This window comes from Lacerta agilis, chromosome 2, assembly GCF_009819535.1.
Source record: "Lacerta agilis isolate rLacAgi1 chromosome 2, rLacAgi1.pri, whole genome shotgun sequence".
In the NCBI taxonomy this organism is placed as follows: domain Eukaryota; kingdom Metazoa; phylum Chordata; class Lepidosauria; order Squamata; family Lacertidae; genus Lacerta; species Lacerta agilis.
In genome coordinates this window covers 18,784,122-18,805,644 of record NC_046313.1, presented here as the reverse complement: position 1 = coordinate 18,805,644, position 21,523 = coordinate 18,784,122, and the positions used below count along the sequence as shown (strand labels likewise).

Below are 21,523 nucleotides of genomic sequence, written 5' to 3'. Positions count from 1 at the left end.
ACGGACATTGTGGGGAAGCTCTTGCAGTGCAAAAAAGTTCCAGATTATTTGGGCAACTGAACCAAGCTTGGCAGGGAAGGAGAAGGCAAATATTGTCAAATCAAGATGCCACTTCTCCTTTCCCAAAATGCATTGGCACCGTACGAAGTCGGGGTGCTTTTCAGAGTACCTTTCACACTTAATGATTCAGGGTGCTGATCCCACGAGTTGATAGATGCTTGTTGTTGTTTAGTCGTGTCCGACTCTTCGTGACCCCATGGACCAGAGCAAGCCAGGCACTCCTGTCTAGGTCTGCATAAACTTGTCAGCTCAGTACAGGAGGCGCTGACCATCTCAAAGCAGCGGTACTTCTCTGAGGTCATTCCTACTGTTTCCAGAACCTGTGTATGTTTCTTTATTTTTAGTTCAATTTATTCATTTAATTTGTATCCTGACCTTCACCCAAAGATCACAGGGCGGTTCGCAACATAAAAATACAAGGACACATTGTAAAAACAAGAACAAACCAATACCTCCCACAAACACATTCATAGGGACACAGACTGTTAATCAGCCAAAGCCAAAGGTCTGGTTAAAGGGAAACAATTTCTCCTGATGCCTAAAGATATGCAAGGAAGGCACCAGGCAAGCCTCCCTGGGGAGAGCATGCCACAAACAGGGAGCCACCACAGAAAAGGCCCATTCTCATGCTGCCAGCCCTGAGACCTCTCTTGAAGAAGGGCCTCAGATGATGACCACAGGGTCCGGGTCAGTTCATATGGGGAGAGGTGGTCCTTTAAGATATTGCAGTCCTGAGCCATTTTAGGCTTTATAAGAAAAAAAACCAGCACTTTGAATTGGGCCCGGAAAGTAATTGGCAACTTCTGTCTTGCCCTGGTGAGCAACCTGGCTGCCAAATTCTGCACCAGCTGATGTTTCTGAACCATCCTCAGAGGCAGCCCTATTTACAGTATAACGCATTGCAGTAATCTAGGGTTGCCATATTTCAAAAAATGAAAATCTGAACACAGAAGTTGCTGAGCTACCATACGTCCAGATTTCCCCAGACATTTCAGCGATTTCCTCCCAGACGCTGTTTACAAGGGTTGAATACCAGCTATGTCCGGAAAATTCCAGATGTATGGCAACCCTAAGTAATCTAACCTAGAGGTTGCCAGAGCATAGACAACAGATGTTAGGCCATCCCTGTCCAGATATGGGCCACCAGCTGAAGCTGATGGAAGGCACTGTGCACCACTAAGGCCACCTGAGCCTCAAGCAACATAAAAGGATCCAGGAAAAAACCCCCAAGTTACATACTCCAAATTATGCAATGAAGAGCAGACAATCTTCTATCCATCTGGTTTAGGGGACCACCAACTCCTGTCATCAGCCTGACTCATCTCTGCCTCCTAGCTTCCCTCGTCTGACTTGCCTGTTTCAGCTTCTGCCTCTGATTCTGGACTTGTCTCTGCCACCAACTCTCCCGGCTCACTAAGACCTGTTCCCTCTTCCCAGAGTGGTCCCTCTGACCACTCATCGCCAGTGAGTCTGTAAGTGACTGTGGAGGCCAGTTCTGGATCCACACGTCCTTCCACACTGGGGAGATAGGTTTCCGGGTGGGAGTTGATCACAGCGAAGGTTTGCTGAGCGTCAGGGGCGGAGGAAGCCGTTTTGCCACCCGGGGCGGCAAACCCAGGGGCAGAGTCACACCATTGCGCGCATGCGCAATGCCGACATTGCGCATGCGTGCTACCGAGCGGAGGCGAGCCAGGGAGGGGCGTCAGTGGCCCAGGAGAAGCCCGCCCCTCCCTTTCGCCTGCTCAGCGCTTTGCTTCCGTTCCTTCCCGCTCGGGCTGCAGGGAGGTGCAGGCTTCTCTTGGGCCGCTGAGGCCCCTCCCTGGCTCGCCTCCGCCTGCAGGGTGCTTGGGCTGCGGGCGGAGATGAGCCAGGGAGGGGCGTCAGCGGCCCAAGAGAAGTCTGCCCCTCCTCTCCGCCTGCAGCCCAAGCACCACGGAAAGGAACGAAGCAAAGTGCAAAGCGGTGTCCGCTCGGCGCTTTGCTTCTGTTCCTTCCTGCTTGGGCTGCGGGCGGAAGGGAAGGGCAGGGCTTGGCGCGCTGCTCACCTCCACCTGCAGCCCAAGCAGCAAAGTGTGCGCCAAGCAGGTTTGCAAGCACTGTGCCGCCGCGAAGCGTGGCTTTTACCCGGCCTCCACGGGGCTTGGCTTGGGTGTCGCACAGGGGGCCCTGCCCAGAGTGTCACCCAGCCTGGAACCCGGAGCGCCCCACACCTTTGCCCCCTTCCTACGCCACTGCCGAGCGTGTTTCTCCCTTTCGTCCTGAGTTCGAGGGTCTTCAAAGCCCATGACACCTTTGGTAAAGGCTGTTCTCCAACTGGAGCGCTCGCAGGCCAGTGTTTCCCAGGTCAGTGTTGATACTACATTTTTTAAAGATTTGCCTTGAAGAGAGTCTTTAAACCTCTTTTGTTGACCACCAGCATTACGCTTTCCATTTTTAAGTTCGGAATAGAGTAGGTGCATTGGAAGATGACAATCAGGCATCTGCACAACATGACCAGTCCAACGAAGTTGATGTTGAATCATTGCTTCGACACTGGTGATCTTTGCTTCTTCCACTACACTGGCATTAGTTCGCCTGTCTTCGCAGGTGATGTGTTGATGGAATCTTTTGAGGAGTTGGAGATGGTATTTATAAGTGGTCCATGTTTCACAAGCATACAGTAAGGTTGGTAGTACAATCAGTCCATAACAGGCAAGTCCTTTAATCCTTCAGTGCTACAGTTTTCAGGGAGAGGCACCTCATGGAGTGTGCGTTTGCGTGTGTGTGTGACAATGTGAGGAATTCACAGGCTACAGGGCCAGGGCCCAGGTAATAAATTTCTTAGATAGACAGATCAAAAGAGGCCAGCATCAGGCCTCTCTAAACAAATCTCTGGCAATAGAGTGAGATCTTACATGGATCAAGCTGTCACCAGGGGAGATGAAATACTGCCCGTATCGCCAAAGAGAGGGATAAACCTGTCATGTGGGGTTTATGCTGGGGCCATAAACATAGGGCACCCGCCATTGGGCAAGGGACAGGATTTAATGGGGAATCTGCTGTGTCCTGAGGTTGCTGGTTCAAATTCTGCTTGGGGAATTTGCTTTCTATTCTGTAGTCTTTACGAAATTGACTAAAAATCCCCAACAACCCTCCAAGGGTAAATCTCTTGTTTATTTTTCTTGATGCTTAAGTGTGTTTAAGACCACAATATAAAAAAGCACCGACACTTTTCTTCCCAGCACTGGGAGAGCAAATGGCTCCTTCAGCCCTCCAGATTAAAAAGCAGTAGAGATTATCTTCTTCTTCTTCTTCTTCTTCTTCTTCTTCTTCTTCTTCTTCTTCTTCTTCTTCTTCTTCTTCTTCTTCTTCTTCTTCTTCTTCTTCTATGATTTGGGATATGGGAGTGGGTGGGTGGTGGTCTAAATCTTTTAACACACAGCCGGGGGATAATAATGTACACAAATCAGTGAGTTTGAGCGATGCAACTTGTTTCTTGCAGTTCAAACCCAGGCATGTTAGTTGGATTAATGGAGTTCACACACCAAGTTGCACGGCTGTCTCACAAACTCAGTCCAGCACAATGGACAGAGACTCTCGCAGAAAAGCAATACATCCACTCTTACAACGGGCAAAAAAAACAAAAAACCTCATGGAATAACCTAGATGTGGAGGGAAAAATTGCATGTACTTCGCTGCACGAGAGATTTGGGCAAGTTAGTGACACAACTGTAAATACTCTAGGTACTGTGTGTAATTGAAATAAGTTCTTGCCTTGTTTGCCCCATCTCCATATCTCTTCCGCTTCTCTGCTGCCTCCCTCAAGTCCCTTTTCAGATTGCAGGCCACTTGGGGGCAGAGACCTGTCACCCTCTTTCCCTTTCTGAATGCCGATGGTGCCATATAAATAAATTAATTAATCATAATAAATGCAGAGCTGCTGTAAGTCTGTACATTCACTAAGAACTGCAACACTACAATGCACACTGCTCCATAACAAGGAGACAAAGGATGCTGTAACAAAGGCGTTCTCCATATCACAAGACACATGCCAGGCAGTGTCGAAACTCCATTCAGCTTCTCTTTCTCCCAATTAGAGGGAATTCCAAAAGAAACTTGAATAAATTAATGCATGCAGTGATTGTGTTAATTATACAGCCAATGGGGAAATGGAATGAATAGGCATGTGGGGATGGTGGAATGGATATTTATGGTCTTCCTGGAATAAGACTTGCATCTTTAGTTCTGCACAAGCTGGTTCCCTTCTTTCTAGAATTTTATTTTCCTCTTAGGAAGTGTGCTTGGATGCTTCCACGTGAAGCTTTGTTGTGGAATCAGAAATTTCATCAAAATGCCGGCCCACGTTTTGTTTAATCTGTACAGTATTTCCTTTTAAAAACTGGTAAGTAAACATAACCCTGTTATACATCCACTGTCACTGCTGGCATGGGAAGCTTGTTAGCTCATTTACGGGTGTGGAGGGTTTGTCAGTGTTGGCCTGGCAATAGGGTTGCCACCTTTCAAAAAGTAAAAACCAGGAGCTTTCTTTAGACAAACCCCAAAGTTGTTGAGCTTTTCGGAAATCCCCCCCCCCCAGATGTCAATATCCTGCCTTTGAAATCCCAGTAATGTCCGGGGAAATCCAGACATATGGAAGCCCTAATTTATTTATCCTGAATCTTCTACTTTTGGGCTTCATTGAATGAAGGAGAGAGAGAAAGAGAGAGTGAGAGGGAGGAGGGGGAGAAGAACAGTTCTCTATCGCCTTCCTTTACGCTGTGCATAAATTTATACAATTCTGTCATGCCCTCCCTGACTTCATTCCCCTCATAAACTGGGGGAAGAGCCAAACCACATGTTTAAAGTCCATCCAGTGCCCATTTGAAACACATGAGTACCCTTAACAAATCACGGCGCCCAGAATTCTTTGAGGAAAGTCATATGCCTTGAATGTGGCTGTGCTTTAAACCAGGCTTCCTCAAACTCTGCCCTCCAGATGTTTTGGGACTACAACTCCCATCATCCCTAGCTAGCAGGACCAGTGGTCGGGGACGATGGGAATTGTAGTTTCAACCATACATTTAAAGTGCATTCGATGCCCATTTGAAACACATGAGTGCCCTTAACAAACCACAGTGCCCAGAATTCTTTGAGGGAAGTCATGGCAGCCCTAAGTGGTGATGTTTCGGTGGGTAGCCCCTAACACTATATTCCCCACTTCAGTTTGCTCCTCACCCAATCACAATCAACCCCACCTGCTGCTGATCAGCCTTCTTGCTCCTGATGAGAACCAGCTGGCTCCAGCTTTCTTAATCAGGGTTTCCAGCCACAGTTCCTGGCCAGACATTGCTGCTTCTTGCTTCTCGTGACCTCGGACCCTCGGCTTTCTGGACCCCTGGATTGTCTGACTACATGGGTACTCCTGACCTTAGGACTGGACTGAATCTTGTATACAAACTCTGTCTCTGGGCAAGTACCCTCCCCCCCCCCGAGACTGGGCTGGTTGGCTGGCTTCTCCCTCCACAGACCTCTGCCACGGCTGGCAGCACAGAACTACGACAACAAAGTATCACAAATACACAATAAAAATAAGATCTGGCAGGGCCATAACCTACTCTCCTAATTAAAAGCTGGCGGAAATTGAAAACATCTTCTGGACCTGCTTCCAAGAGAATAGAGAGGGAGTCAATCTTACATCTTGGCCGAGGGATTTCTGCAGATACGGGGCAACCACTGATAAGGCCCTGTCTTTCAAGCCTGCCATCCTAAGAACATCTTCTGCTGGGGGGGGGGACTGCTATACTGGCCACCTGCTATTGGCCCGCTGCTAACCAGAGCCTACCTGTAGCTGCTCCTATAACTGTTGCCAGCTACTAAACTCTGTTGCATACAAAATAAATATGGTTGACCAATGACCAAATGGTGTCTGTTGATGGAGAACACGCAACCACACCGGAAACCAGTCATCCACAGAATCCTCCCATGTGCTGCGGATCATTTTACCACCTAACCAGAAATCTTGGGGAACGGGGCTATTTCTGCCCCCACCCCATAAGCCATCTGCGTGCCCTTTCCGGCCCCCAGAATGGACTTTTCAGTCTTTGTCATTTGGACAGATCCAAGCTGCAAACAGGATAGAGACAAGTGGGAAATATTGCAGGGTGTCCTCACCCAGGTTTTAGCCAACCAACTAGAAACTCCTCCAGGAAATGGTAAGTGACTCAAACAGGCCATTTCCATTCCTTCCCTCCTGGTGCCGATTTCTTGTTATTGTTTTCCAACTGACACCCTTAGATGGCTATTGAATGGGACGCGGGGTGGCGCTGTGGTCTAAACCACTGAGCCTCTTGGGCTTGCCGATCAGAAGGACGGCGGTTCGAATCCCTTTGACAGGGTGAGCTCCCATTGTTCTGTCCCAGCTTCTGCCAACCTAGCAGTTCGAAAGCACACCAGTGCAAGTAGCTAAATAGGCACTGCTGCGGCGGGAACGTCAACGGCGTTTCTGGTTTCCGTCACTGTGTTCTGTTGCGCCAGAAGGGTTTAGTCCTGCTGGCTACATGACCCAGAAAGCTGTCTGTGGACAAATGCCGGCTCCCTCGGCCTGAAAGCAAGATGAGCGCTGCAAACCCCTAGTCACCTTTGACTGGACTTAACCATCTAGGGGTCCTTTACCTTTACCTACCTATTGAGCATGCTCAGTTCTTGTTGGATTGTTTTAGGTCCCCCTCACTTGTATAAAATGGGGTATTTTTTTGTTTTTTTTTGTATTTTTGCCAATCTCAGGTTGCCCCTCCAGCATGCAGACACCTCCCTAATTTCTCACTCCTTAGGACGTCCCTATTTTCATCAGAGAAATGTCGGAGGGTATGGAGTTATCCAACCCCCCCAAACCGCCTGAAGGCAATCCTGGATAGGGAAGGTTTTTTAAATGTTTGATGTTTTCTTATGTTTTTATATACGTTGGAATCTGCCCAGAGTGGCTGGGGCAACCCAGTCAGATGGGCAGGGTAGAATAGTAAAATTATCATTATGGAATGGGACGTCCCTATTTTCATGGGAAAAATGTCGGAGGGTATGCAACCCCTTCCCCAAGAAAAACAGCCTTATGAGGACTGAGCATGCTACCTGCTAGACACAGAACGTTGACTGATAGTTGGAAAAGGAAAACAGAAAATGGGGGCTGGAATTGAAGAGCGAGGTGGGATGTTCTGCTAGAGGACAGCATGGCTGACTGGCTTGTCACCCTCCTGTCAGCTGAGGTTCACTGCAACGTTTTGTAGGAGGTCCCACTTTCATTGCACATTGTTGCCAGTGCAAATGAAGCATGTCGTGGTTTTGCTCGGCTGATAGGAGTTGGGGCCAGGATGCTTGTGTGTAAGGACATGTTTGCTCTCCCTGAACATTAGAGCTGAACTTGGTGGAGGATCTACTGCCCTTGAGGTGCCACCGTGTCTGCGGTGGGGTATGGGATCACTTCTGAACAATCCAAAGGTGTTAGAGGAGGTAAGGCTTTTACCTGTATATCAGTGTTAGAAACTGAGATACGAAAGCTCAGAGCTATACGGCACCTTAGACCTAGGTTATGGGCGCAGCAACGAAATGTCTAGGCATGCTTTTAAATAACAGGAATACAAAGCTGAAAATGAATGAACTGCAGTGAAACTCTTATGCTCATTTTTCACATGGTCTAATCCTTCCCCAGCCCACCCCTCTAATATTGTTCAGAGGGTCCCATCTTCAGAGAGTAGCTGGAAGTGGGGAGGCAGAAAAACATTCACCTTTCCTTCTACTCTGCAGTTTTAATCTGAAATCTCAGGCGCAGTACTGCACCCAGAGCTCAGAAACCGCTAACACTAATGAAATTCCCTGTCGCATAATGCGCCTAGAACTATGGGAGTTTCGAACACTGTTTTATATGTAAAATTGTCAAGGAGCCCCAGGGAATCAGCCCTAACCCAGGGGCTCTTAGCTGCATGGTATACACCTGGGCTGTGGGAGTGGGCGGCACTGTGGTCTAAACCACTGAGCCTCTTGGGCTTGCTGATGGGAAGGTCGGCGGTTCGAATCCCCGCGATGGAGTGAGCTCCCGTTGCTCTGTCCCAGCTTCTGCCAACCTAGCAGTTCAAAAGCACACCAGTGCAAGTAGATAAATAGGTATCGCTGCAGCGGGAAGGTAAATGGCGTTTCCGTGTGCTCTGGTTTCCGTCACAGTGTCCCATTGAGCCAGAAGCTGCTTAGTCATGCTGGACACATGACTCAGAAAGCTGTCTGTGGGCAAACGCTGGCTCCCTCGGCCTGAAAGCGAGATGAGCACCACAACCCCATAATCGCCTTTGACTGGACTTAACCATCCAGGGGTCCTTTATCTTTTGCCTTTACCTATATACCTGGGCTGCTGGCTACCAACAGGGGATAGCGCCCCCTGCTGATCCACCAGAGTTCTCCTCAGTGGCCTCCTGTCCAACTAGTGAGGCAGCTAAACTCGGATGAGCTGACAGGATCACAGCCTGAGCTGGCAGGGCTTCATTCGATGAGGGTGTTTATGACAGTGTGTCGGAGAGCAGCGCGGTGCCCGGGAATGTAGATGTGTTTTAAAAATGACTCTGGAGAGAAGTCGGAAGGAATTGCTGTCTGTTGATGAACTGACCGTAATTCCTCTAGCGTTTTCTCTCACACACGGAGTGACGGCTGTGGAATTGGGACTGCACCTTGGGGCAGATTTCAATCAGAATTAGACATATATATATATATTGGGGGGGGGGGTATCAAAGGCAGAGGGCAGGGGATGAAAATATAAACATAATAGAAATAGCTAGGGTTGCCATATTTTGAAGAGCAAAAATGAGAGGATGCTATGACGACTCTCATTTGAAATACCCCTACTATATGTAGGCTGTAGAAGCTGTGATATATTGCTGAGGGAGGCAGGAGAAGAGAAGAGGAAAGTTTTCAGCCACCAGTTATGTCTATGTCTCATCCAGAAAATATAGCAAGAGACATTTTGGCAATTTTTAAAAAAATCCACCCGGATGGAAATTTTACCCCTGAAAAAGAGGATGTGTCCTGGAAAAAGAGGACACATGGCAACCCTAGAAATAGCTGTTGTTGCCACCATCTCCTGTCAGGCAAATTGGCATATGGAAGGGACAGGGAATCTGGGGCCCTGCAGATGTTGTTGGGCCACAACCCCTGACCATTGACCATGCTGGCTGGGGCTGATGGGAGTTGTAGTCTAGCAACCTCTGGAGGGCCGCAGGTTCCCCATCCCTGGTTAGGGGTCAGGATGCCTCAACTCCAGCCGTGACCCTGAAAGGGTTCAGTGAGTGAGTTAAGGAAACCGAAATGCATCTTCTCTCGAGAATTAATTAGAAGCCCAAAGGTGAAATGGGTTTGATGGCCACATCTCTGTGGTTGATCTTTAGGAAGCGGTAAGCAGTGCATTTCTGGATGATCCAGAGCTTGCATCTTTAGCTGTGTACACACCATTCAATCAAAAAAGAAAATAATCCTGGGAATTCTAGTTTAAGGGATCTGAGGATTGTAGCTCTGTGCTGGGGTAAACTACAGTTCCCAGGATTCTCTAGGGTGTGTGTGTTCTTTAACTGTGTTTTAACTGTATGGTATGTACAGAGTCCTCGTTTTTACTCTAACATTACAAAGGAAGTAAGGCACAGGGTCACAAAACTGGAGGCGGCAATGAGATATAAAAGGGTGGTTCTGGGCAGCCAAGGAAGAGCAAATCTATTCTTTGCTGTCCTGACAGATAACTGGTAACTATGCAGGCTTCAGTGATTCTCCCCGCTTCTTTTTCCGTACCTCGGTTTCCACAGCTCTGATTTTTTGGTCCACAAAGCAAGGCTGAGGCCCTTTGGGAAGAAGCTCCTAGTATTGCTGAAACATGCCATTATTAACAAGCGCTTTCTGTCCCGTTATTACACACACACATATTGGGGTGTGTGTGTGTGTGTTTGTGTGTGTGTGTGTGTGTGTGTGTGCATCGAGGAGGTGTGTGTCTTCTCTGTGAATGATCCAAAGGCATTTAGGCACCACCAAATATCAGAAGTGGTGTCCCAGAAGAGTAAATTGATAACGGCAGTGTTTAAACTCTTATGTATCATTCCATAACATTCTCTCTGTTGGCAAAAAAATGCCGCCTGACATTGCTATTTGTTTGTGACGATGCTGTCCCCATACCGGAACACCTCTAGTGGCTTGTTCCTGCTTTTTACTCTACTGCACTGTTCCTTATTATTTTTAGGAAGCTTTCCCGTGAACAAAACGCTTTAACGTTCTTCTCCCATGTATCCTAGTAACAACCCTGCAAGGGAATGACTTGCCCAAATACCGGTAAGCTTCACCGAGGGGAGGGATTTGATCCAGCTTTGATTTCCCGTATCCAAACCTACGCCTGTGCCCACTGCACCACGCTGCTCGAGCACATAGAGCTAATAGCTCTGATTATGAAAGATACACCACCAAGATTACGACCTAGAATACTGAGAGATGGTGCAGCAGGGTTGCAGTCAGAGCGCTTGACTTGGATTCCCAGGAGCTGGGTACTCAGCAATGGTGCTCTCCCATCATTGCAGTGCGCAACGGGTGTTCAGTAATGATGCTCTGCACCCCCGTTGTTCAGCCCCGGACACTGAGGTCCAGATCCGAGGGCCTTCTGGCAGTTCCCTCACTGCGAGAAGCGAAGTTACAGAGAACTAGGCGGAAGGCCTTCTCGGTGGTGGCGCCCGCCCTGTGGAACGCCCTCCCACAAGGTGTCAAAAATAAACAACTACAGGTATCTGACTTTTAGAAGACACCTGAAGGGAGCCCTGTTTAGGGAAGTTTTTAATGTTTGGTGTTTTGTTGCATTTTTAATATTCTGTTGGGAGCCGCCCAGAGTGACTGGGGAAACCCAGCCAGATGGGAGGGGTACAAATAATAAATTATTATTGTTATATTATTATTATACTCCTTGGGTGACCTTGGTCATGTCCTGTCTCTCACATGGCAGATGTAAGGATAATATGCAGTGGGGATCCCATCTGAATGTCATCCTGAGCTTACTGGTGAAAGGGTGGGATACAGGGGTTTTGGGGGGGGTTAGACCAGGGGTAGGCAACCTAAGGCCCATGGGCTGGATGCGGCCCAATCGCCTTCTCAGTCTGGCCCCCGGGCGGTCCGGGAATCAGCGTGTTTTTACATGAGTAGAATGTGTCCTTTTATTTAAAATGCATCTCTGGGTTATTTGTGGGGCCTGCCTGGTGTTTTTACATGAGTAGAATGTGTCCTTTTATTTAAAATGCACCTCTGGGTTATTTGTGGGGCATAGGAATTCGTTCATCCCCCCCCCAAATATAGTCTGGCCCTCCACATGGTCTGAGGGACTGTAGACCGGCCCATGGCTGAAAAATGGTCGCTGACCCCTGGGTTAGACAGAATTGCCAGCTTTTCACACCCTATTTCTGACAGGTATCTCTGCCTTCAAGACCACTCATCAAAAAGAAGGCAGAACAGATCAAGCTTTCCCCGGTAGTCTTGGCTTCGCATGTTCCATCACAGCAGAGCTTTCCAAACTTCTCATGTTGGCGACACATTTTTTAGACATGCATCATTTCGTGCGGCCCGGTAATTCAGTTTTACTAGCAAACCGGAGGTTAAACTAACCACTTTCCAGCCCCGGAAGGAGTGTTCGCGTGACACATCGACACACTGCAGCCGACACACTAACGTGTCGCGGCACACGGTTTGGAAAGCTCTGCGTTGCGGTGTTAAAACATTCCAAACGGCACAGAAGCTCGTGGGGCAGGTGGCAACCGTACTTATATACTTCCCTGCTTGTTTGTGAGTTCTTAAACGGCAATGCCTTTGAGGTGCAAAAACAGTCTTCATGGCTTCTTAAAGACATTTTTAAAAATGCTCCCACATCTCCTTGCACAATTTTATTTTGCTACTTTTCTTTAAAAATAAATCCTAGTTGCCAAGTGATTATTGAATTACAGCAGACTCTTCTGCGTTTACCCACACGATTGACACAGCTGGGAGAGCCACCTGCACCCACTCCCCAATTCTATGATTCTGTGACACCCATGAGCCGGGCAGGGGACCTACTCTGAACGGCCCATGGGTGGGTGATTCTCTCCCTGGCCTGTTTAATTTCCATCTTTCCCCTCCGCTTGCCAATTAGTTCTGTCAGTGTGGGTGTCTGCCAACTGCCATGGGTGGGGATCTCAGAGAACTCTGCTGAGACAAGAAGGGCGTCTCAACCCCGCCCCCCCCCCCATGCACAAGCTTTCTGTGACTCTGGAAGGGAAAGATGTTTCATTTGCTTAACTCGGAGCAACGAAATCTCCCTTGGAAAACTGCATAGAATTGTGGCATTGGAAAGAAGATCCAGGGGTTGAGCCTCTATGTGTCCTTGGAGCCAAGCGAAAGAAGACAGTTTGTCGAGGCATATGCAGAGGGCTCAGACATGTCTCCCTTCCGACCCACACATCTTGAAATAGGAGTAAATATTTGCAGGGCAGAAGTTATAATTTCCAGGCAGGTTTGAGCCTTACACCTGCCCTGATTATTTAAGATTTAAACCACTCCTGACGTCGCCTAATGCCTGCTAAATTTTACGTACTTGAGCCATTCTGGAAGTATTATGTGTAGACTCTGTAAGCGAGTCTTGGCAAAAAGAGCGGAGGGGGGGGGGAGCCTAACAACACACACACAAAGCTCAGGGAAGGATAGAAGCCAAGAACATGTCCCCCTGGTGTGGGATTTGGGACTGACTAAGTGATGGATATTGAGAGCGACTGGCCAGGAAAGGCAAGAACCAGTTTGATCTACTTGGGAACGCTCCAGGGTCTTACTACAAGGCGCCGCTGCCCTGTGTCTCCCAGATCAAACAAGAAGGAATAGCAGACTGGCCCTTTCCAAAATGCTGTGTGTGTGTTTCATTTTTTACACCCTGTCAAGGGCATGGGAATTCCAAATCCTATGCCGCCCCGAAGTCTACTAGTCTCATTTCTGTGCCTCTTATGTCCTAGGGAGCTCCTTTTGGATGTTAGTGTATGGTCCAATGGTTAGTGGGTCCAACTAAGGCCTGGAAGCGCAGGGTTCGAATCTCCACCTGGCCATGAAGCTCACTGGCTGACCTTGGGCCAGTCAATGCCTCTCAGCCTAACATATCTCACAAGGTTGGATGTGGGGATTCAAAGAGGGGCAGAACCTCGAGCTCCTTGGAGAAAAAGATGAGACATAAAAGCAGTCTATGTATGTTTGTACTGAGGAAGAATGAAATGGGCAGTGAGAGTTAGAGGGGTAGGCTGGAAAAAATGCTAGTTTTCAATGACTGCATTATTATTATTTTTAATAGCTAACATGAAAAAGGTAAAAAGAAAAAAAAGGTACAGGACCCCTGGACGGTTACGTCCAGTCAAAGGCGACTATGGGGTGTGGCGCTCATCTCGCTTTCAGGCCGAGGGAGCCAATGTTTGTCCACAGACAGCATTCCAGGTCATGTGGCCAGCATGACTAAACCGCTTCTGGCGCACAGAGGACTGTGACGAGTGCCAGAGCGCACAGAAACGCCGTTGACCTTTCCGCCGCAGTGGTACCTATTTATCTACTTGCACTGGTGTGCTTTCGAACTGCTAGGTTGGCAGGAGCTGGGACAGAGCAACTGGAGCTCCCCCCGTTGTGAGGATTTGAACCGCCAACCTTCCAATCAGCAAGCCTAAGAGGCTCAGTGGTTTAGACCACAGCGCCACCAGCGTCCCTAGCTAACATGAACACGACGCCAGACCATTGGTCCATGTGGCTCAGTATTTTCTTCACTGGCTGGCAGTTCTCAGGTTCTGCTTACGGGCTTCCTCTAAACATCTGGTTTGCCGTTCCCTCTAGCCTTTGAAACTTTGGCCCCCTTGCTCCAGATATTTGTTGTTGTTGTTGTTGTTGTTGTTATTTATACCCCGCCCATGTGGCTGGGTTTCCCCAGCCACTCTGGGAGGCTCCCAACAGAATATTAAAAGCATGATAAAACATCAAACATTAAAAACTTTCCTAAACAGGGCTGCCTTCAGATGTCTTCTAAAAGTCAGATAGTTGTTTATTTCCTAGACATCTGAAGGGAGGGCGTTCCACAGGGCGGGCGCCACTACCGAGAAGGTCTGGCTTCTTTGAGCAGCAGGGAGAAAAAAAACATTGTTGTGCCTATGTTCAAAAGCAGGGGTGTGTGTGTGTGTGTGTGTGCCATTTTTGTATTTACAAGCTATTGCAGGCTCAAGCTGCAACAAATGTTTGGGGACTGAATTAAAACAAACCCTGCTTGGCGTTTAAGCCCTAGTTGGCTTCGCGCTATGAGTGGGATAGAATGCCACTGAACTCGGGGAGCCACACAAGGGAAAAGGCCATTCGAATGTGGTTTGGCTTGGCTTGGCACCTGCGCAAGAACGTTTCGGGTCAGGGGCGGCCAATGTGGGTGCCCTGCGTATGGTGCTGGGTTCCAGCTCCCATCCTCCCCGACGAACCGTTATCATGCTTGGGGCTGATGGGAGATGGAGTCCAAGAACATTTGAAGGGAGCGGTTTGTTGGCCACCCGTCTTTCAGACGGTCAGCTCTCGGATGCTCGGGGTCTTATGCATCTCTCCAGATTACAGCAGTGAAACCCCCTCCCCACTCGTGCTTACGTTGCTGCTAGATTTATTGCCACAGTTATACGTAAATCTCACAGTGATTTTTCTATTTTAATACCCTGGCTTTTTATTTTTAAAAAAGCTACATAAATTTTAGAGAAGAGTAGGAGGAAGGGTAGTGATGGGGAAGGGGGGGAAAAGGCTGTTTTATTAGTCCGGGATCAGAGGTAAAGACAGGGGTATCGCTCGCCCCTGATCTCCATTGACAGGAGGCATTTTGGTATTAAAACTCAAATAAAAAAAAGAGAGGTCCTTGCTGACAAATTGACTGCAAACAGGTCTCCGGGGACGAATTGACTGAACCAATATTACCAGTTGCCGTGTCAGTTTCTATCCTCCCCGCTATTTATTATTTAATAAACAGGCAATTGTTCCTCTTCACCAAGCACAAATTGTGAAGGTGTCGAAATCTATTTAAAACGTCCCTGGGAAAAAAAAACACCACGTATTAACCCTTCCCTGCTCTCGGCGTTTATTTTCTTATTACAGGGTGTTGGTTTTTTGTGATTTTAAGGAGGGAAAATCTTTATTCTAAGCTGGTGGGAGGGAAGGAAGGGGGGTAAAAAAGCCCATGAAGCATAAATCATGCTCATCATTACTTAGGCCTTTAGATGCTTTCTTGTATCACTTGTGGGTGAGGCGGAGGTGGAGATTTGCCTTGATGTAAATTGGCATTCAGATCAATAGAGCCATGCCATTATAATTTTTCCCCCCACACACCAATCAGGGAGAAAAACTCCAAATTTATCCTTAGTGGCACTTTTGGTATCCAAATATTGCTAGAAATTAATTGATTTTTTAATTTTTTAAATTTTTGCAAGGGAGACAGAACTGTGATATTAATGTTGAAATTATCGAAGGCCTGTGTGAAATTGACTGTGCTCTGCATTTTTTTAAAAAAAGAAGTGACTGAAATCAATGAACAGGCTGAGGGCGCGATTGGCACTCTCCCTAATATATTTCTGCGGGGAGGAAAGTGGGGTGAGATTAATTGAGCTGCAGAATCTCCCCAGCCCACCCCACCCCACCCCACCCGCCAAAACTAAAAATAGATCATTTCAATCACTTCTATGAGGAAACTGTCAAATACATGTTAGAGTTGGAAAGTATGTTTTAGTTTAGAAAAGCAACGGAATATGAAACGGTCAGCGCTGGGCTTTCTTAAAAAGTGTGGAGACAACAAACTCATAGTAGGCGCATGGATAAGAGCCTAGCCCCTTGGCACTGGGGCCAATTCTGACTTGCGCTTCGAGGTGCCCTGAGGCTACTCTATACATTACAGCAGTGGTTTTCAACCAGGGTGCTGTGGCACCCTGGGGTGCCTTGAATGATGGTCAGGGGTGCCACGGGCAACACCATCCTCTGTCCCTCTTTCCTTCCCTCCCTCCTCTGAAGCCCTCTCGCGTCTCTGCCTCCCAAAGGCAAGCACAGCTGTTTGTTGCAGCAGCAGCCCTGGCTACAACCTCCCCGGGTGAATGGTGCCTCTGGCACTGGCCAGGGAGTGCTTCCCAGGCCCCTGTGGGGCAGTGTGAGGAGGCGTCTCTCTCTCTCTGGGGCAGCTCAGAGACCAGGGGCAGCAGCTGCAACCGACCAGAGGACTCCCAAGGAGAAGGGAGAGGAGGCCGAGGGAACACTTCACAAAAGAGGGTGTTCAAAAAGCGGTGAGGGGGCTGCCAGCCCTGCAGACAAAGGGTGCCATAACTGGGCTTCTGAGCCCCACAAGGTGCCGCAGAAAGAAGATAGTTGCGTCAAGGGAGCCGCGGATCCCCAAAAGGTTGAAAACCTGTGCATTACAGGCTGAGTGTGTGTGTTCACTGTCTGGTTCAAAGCAACTATGTTTGCCTCACGGGGGGTGATGTTTGCTGCTCCAGAGTCACACTGTGCACACTCCTAACCCAGAATGTGTGAAACAGCCCGCCCACCCCTATTTGTTTGTTTGTTTGTTTGTTTGTTTTTGTTTGTTTGTTTAAAACCAATGCGTTGGGCAGTAAAAACAGACGCTTACTGAGTTTGGCTGGTCCAGAATTTCGAGCAGCAGGGTTATATATCTGGTGATTCAAGGATCTTTTGCCGACGTAAAACGCTCTCTGTGTGTGTGTGTGTGCATGCAATCGATGCGTGTTGCATTCACATTTAACGCTAGTGTCTCCTATAGTCTTTTTTTTTTTTTTTTGAACTCAGCTAGCATATGTAAATACGCCTATTGATTCTGTGGAGATGACAGATCCCCTCTCCTGAGAGGTTGCTTTCATTAGTTCAGGGATGTGGGGGCTTGCTGAAGGAGAACGGGGATGTGTTAAAAAAAAAATTCAGATCAATTGCTTGTTTATCTTCAGTAAATGGAAAGCATTGAAAATGAGACTCGAGTGTAACTTCGCTCATTTAATAATGTGGTGTCTGTCCTAGTTGCGGAGTTGTGTGTGTGTGTGTGTGTTTTACTTTTAATTTTGGGGGGCGAAAGTCCTCTCCTGACAGATGGCTTCTAGATCTTGTCTTTCGGACTCACCAAAGCTCATTCAGTAAACAGATGCACACACCCCTTTAAAAACAACTAAATAAGATGTGCTTCTTGAAAACTTTGCACCTGCCTGCAGCTTCAGAGTGATTGCTAATAAATATAAAGATGTGGCAGAGGTCATGAAAGTGAGCTTATTGGAATCTAGCTGAAGAAGAAAGACGAAAGGGACTTTTGATGGACAGAAAGACATATACTGTAGATGAAGGGAAATGAACTTGAAGTCCTATAACATGTGAGAAGATATTGAAGTGTTATTGGGCTGCATTTGGCTTGGAGTTGGTTTATTTAAGAAATAAATAGCTCTGCTTCTCTTTCAAATTCATATAACCCCATGGTGTAGCAAAATGCTCTCTTTTCATTTGAACATCTTACATGCAGTTCATGTAAAAGCAAATCATTATGTTCACATGGAAATGTAACTGGAATGAAACTGTTACCAAGTGTATGTATGTATGTATGTATGTATGTATGTATGTATATATACATATTATGAGTACAGAAGAATGTGCATGTAGAAGGGATTTGCAAGTATATATAATATGCAGATAACAGGTATATAAAGGTATTAATTGTTGTATGTTATTCACTGCTAAAAGTGAAATTGAAGCTAGATTGTGAGTCACAATTCTGTATGCATAGGATAAAATACAACACACACTCCCTGCAACAATTATACATAACTGAATACATCTTAATTGTAAAGCACAAAATTGATGTATAAATCAATTAGAATTTAATATGTTTATATGTGCTTTTGTATTCAATATAATACTGATTATGTAGTTTAGGTAATAAAATAATATTTAGTGTTTAGCAATACATTTTGGGCACAATTTTCACTATGTTCACACTTGCATGTATGTATCATCTATTAAGTAGCTTAGATAGACAAACACATATTTCCCCATATTTCTTAATAGAGATGCACAGTGGGCAATTTTTAAAGCTGTTTAAGTGCCCTTGCAGTTATACTATGTATCTCGTTTGGTGTAAAATTTATAGATGTAGGCACACAACTTTAGCAAATGTGTGTGTATGTATAAAATAAGCAATTTCTGTAACATTCCATAAACAGGAAGATTATCTTACATCTATTGACTGTCTTACAGACTAATAAGGTCCATTCACGCAATTTTCAAGCGTTCAATAGGCTCCAATTTCTCTCTGATCAATGCAAATCCTATTAAACTTCACTAACTAGACGCACCGTATTTAGGAGAATGCATGTTTGTCTGTGCACTGGATGTGATGTTTGTTGCACAAAGTTTAGATTTCACAATTCTGTGTAAGCTGGCAGGAAATATTTGTTTAGTTATGGCATTTTAAAGTAGTTTCGCACTGTATTGATGTAAGCAGCATTTCTAAAAAGAAAACAGAACCCTGTCCCATATCAGATACCATATATGTGTATATGGAAAATGTGGAAATCACTCTTTTCCTTTAAGTTTGCTCCGATCCTTTATGAAATGAGAACCTCTCCTCGTTTTGGAATCATGAATAAAATTGCTTTCTGTACAGTGTACTGCTTTATATTTTATCACATATTAAACCCTTCCTTTAAAATTTTTAAAAAGCTAAGCACCCCAAAGAATGGAGAGAGGAGAAAACAGGAGGCAGGTTAGACACAAGGTCAGCTTCCAATTTAAGGTGATTTTTAAACTCAACGGACACTTATGCTGGATTGCAAATCCGAATATTGTAGTGTTTTGTGTGGTGTCGTTTGTGGGAAAAGGGACGTCAAGGGAAGCTCAGTGGGATTATGTGCCAGATATTCATTTGTTAAGCCTCTTCCCCTCCCTCCCCGAACTCTTAATATAAATGCCTATTTATAAATACAGGGTTATTTTCAGTAATCTGTAGCACCTCCGATTAAGAAAACGTGTAGAGCTTTGTAAGACCGATATACTTGTGTTGTTTAATTAATAGAAAGCCTGTCTGGGAAGAAGTAAGCACACATCGTTTGCAGCAAAGTAATTTCTTACTAAAAAGTACCCTGGAGTTAAAAAGAATCATCACACACACCCTGCTAACTTTGGGTTCAGGCCAGGTGGGATGTTCTCCTGATCTTTGTGACAAACCCCTTATTCGATCCCCGTAACTGAAACGCGCTGTGTTTTGAGTGTACGGCGAGGTTTCCGCACATAAAGTAAATGCAGGGTTTGACTACATAGCAGATGGTACCTGATCGTGGTCAAGGAGCAGAAGCCACAGGGCAAAAGAACTTTTAAAAGGTGAGTGGGTGGAGTCGGTGTGAAAGATTGGGAGGAGTTAATAGAGTGGGTGTGGTTAGCAGTTGGCCTGGGAGGGGCCAGGTGTGGGAGCAGGTAGCATTGGGAGTGGGCAGGTAGGTGTATTTGGCATGAGGAGGAGGACACACAAGTCAGAGGGGCTACAGGTGAAGTGGAACTGGGATGCTGAGGCTATCAGTGGAGCGGCCATTCTGTTTGCAGTTGGAATGGGAGGATGCAGTAGGCTTTGTTTGTAGGCACAGTGGGGAGAGTCGGAGAGCATGGCACACAGAGAGTGGTAAACGAGACAGAGGGGGCACAGAGGATGACCCAGGAAGGCAAAGGTTCGTAGGGTTGAAGCGTCACCTTACCTGCCCGTTCTTCATCAGGTCTGCCCACATGCTGGTGCCGTCCCCACCCCGCATCAGCACATGGTAGGTGAAGAAATAGATGCCAGGCAGAGGGCAGGTGAACTTGCCACTTGACGGCTCGTAGTAGTTCCCCACATTGGTCACCACGTCATCGAAACGCAGGATCTCGTACCCTTCGTGCGGCTTCCGCAGTCCTGCATAAAAGGCAATCTTAGGGCTGTAGAAAGATGGGATATATCCCCCAGGCCCTGGGCCAGGTGGGCCTGGAGGGCCAGGCCTCCCTGGCTCCCCGGCTGGACCTCTGGGCCCAGGTGGCCCCGGAGGGCCCGGTGGCCCCCGGATCCCCAACTTGCCCTTCCTCCCCGGGTCTCCTTTCCCTCCGGACACGTGCGGAGGTGGCGAGATGACGGCCAACTCCTGGCTTGCCTCCGCCGAGGCCGCCCCATGGGTTTGGGGCGTGTAGGGGTCGCAGACCATGCGGCAGCTGCCCAACATCTCGTAGTGCGAGGTGGTCTTGGAACTGTGGACCAGCAAAGGGATGGCCACCAGGAGGACCAGCACCATGGCCACCCCGATGGCGGCCCCGATGACCCTTTTCTTGCGGCTCAGCCTGGAGGCGGCCAGGGTTAAGAAGTCGTCTTCGCTTTTGGAGGTAATGGTGGAAGTTTCTCTGGAGTCGAGAACCACCCGGACGGAAGTCCCCACTTTAGCGTCCTTGGAGTGAGGAGGGGGAGGAGGACGGCGGTGCTCCACTTCGACGGCCTCCCTTTCCAAAAGGAGCACTTGTTGACTGGCAAGGCAAACCCACGTTGCTCGGCTGCGCTGCTTTCCTTCTTGTCTCTTTCCTCCACGAGAGACTTGCTTCCGTTTACAGTAGACTCTTTGGCTCAATCACACTTCATTGGGAACGGCGGCGGCAGCAGCAGCAGGAGGAGATGCGTTAGGGGTGGAGATGGCTAGGGGAAAGCAAGTGTGTTTGTGAGTCTGTGTGTGTGTGTGTGCATGCATGAATATGTATGTATATATATATTTGCCTTCTTTCTCTTCTCCACTTGAGAACTCAGCTGGTGACCGTGTAGCAGCTCCAGGCTCCTGGTGCCAGATCATATGGCCATCAACGGGAAAAACCAGAGGGAGAGAGAGAAAGAGAGGGAAAGAGAGAGCGAGAGAGAGGGAGGGAGGTTTCTCAACCACCAGTTCACCCAGCACCCCTCCCTACCACATGCAAAGCCTTTCCCACAAACTCAAGAAGAGGAGATCAGACTGAGCTGCCCAAGATGCAAGAAGTAGCTTTAAGCCAACCAGAGCGACCTCTGCTGCTTCACAGAGGAGGCGAGGCTCAGCCACTGAGCGAGATCTGCCTGGAGCCTGGAAGTGTCTCATCCCATCCATAGCAGCCTGGGCTTCTGCTCGCATTTGCATGAGCCAGGGGCTGATTGTCAGGAACGTGGGGGGCCGGAGGCCTCGGTCCTCAGGTGCTGCTGGTGGGGATCCATGTGGACAAACATCACTGTCATCTCCCTGTAAGGAACAAAAGGAGCTCTCAGAGAGGTGCACGCACCGTCATTTGCCTTGTTTTGGGGGGCACTTGCATCGCCGTGGAATGACTGATGCTGTGTCCCTCCTCCTCCTCCTCCTCCTCACACCCATTCCATCTCCTGGACCGGGCTCACTGCCTGCATCCCGCAGCC

General features: G+C 47.7%; 1 protein-coding gene across 1 annotated transcript in view; it reads right to left on the bottom strand.

Annotated features, from left to right (window-relative positions):
- The window catches only part of C1QL4 (complement C1q like 4), a 28,999-nt gene extending 8,227 nt beyond the window's left edge, over window positions 1-20,772 (bottom strand). The window contains exon 1 of the mRNA XM_033142534.1: window positions 19,833-20,772. Within this exon, the coding sequence (XP_032998425.1) occupies window positions 19,833-20,396 (564 nt within the window). The 5' untranslated portion in view covers window positions 20,397-20,772. The remainder of the gene's footprint in view (window positions 1-19,832) is intronic.
- Between the last annotated feature and the right edge of the window lie 751 nt (window positions 20,773-21,523).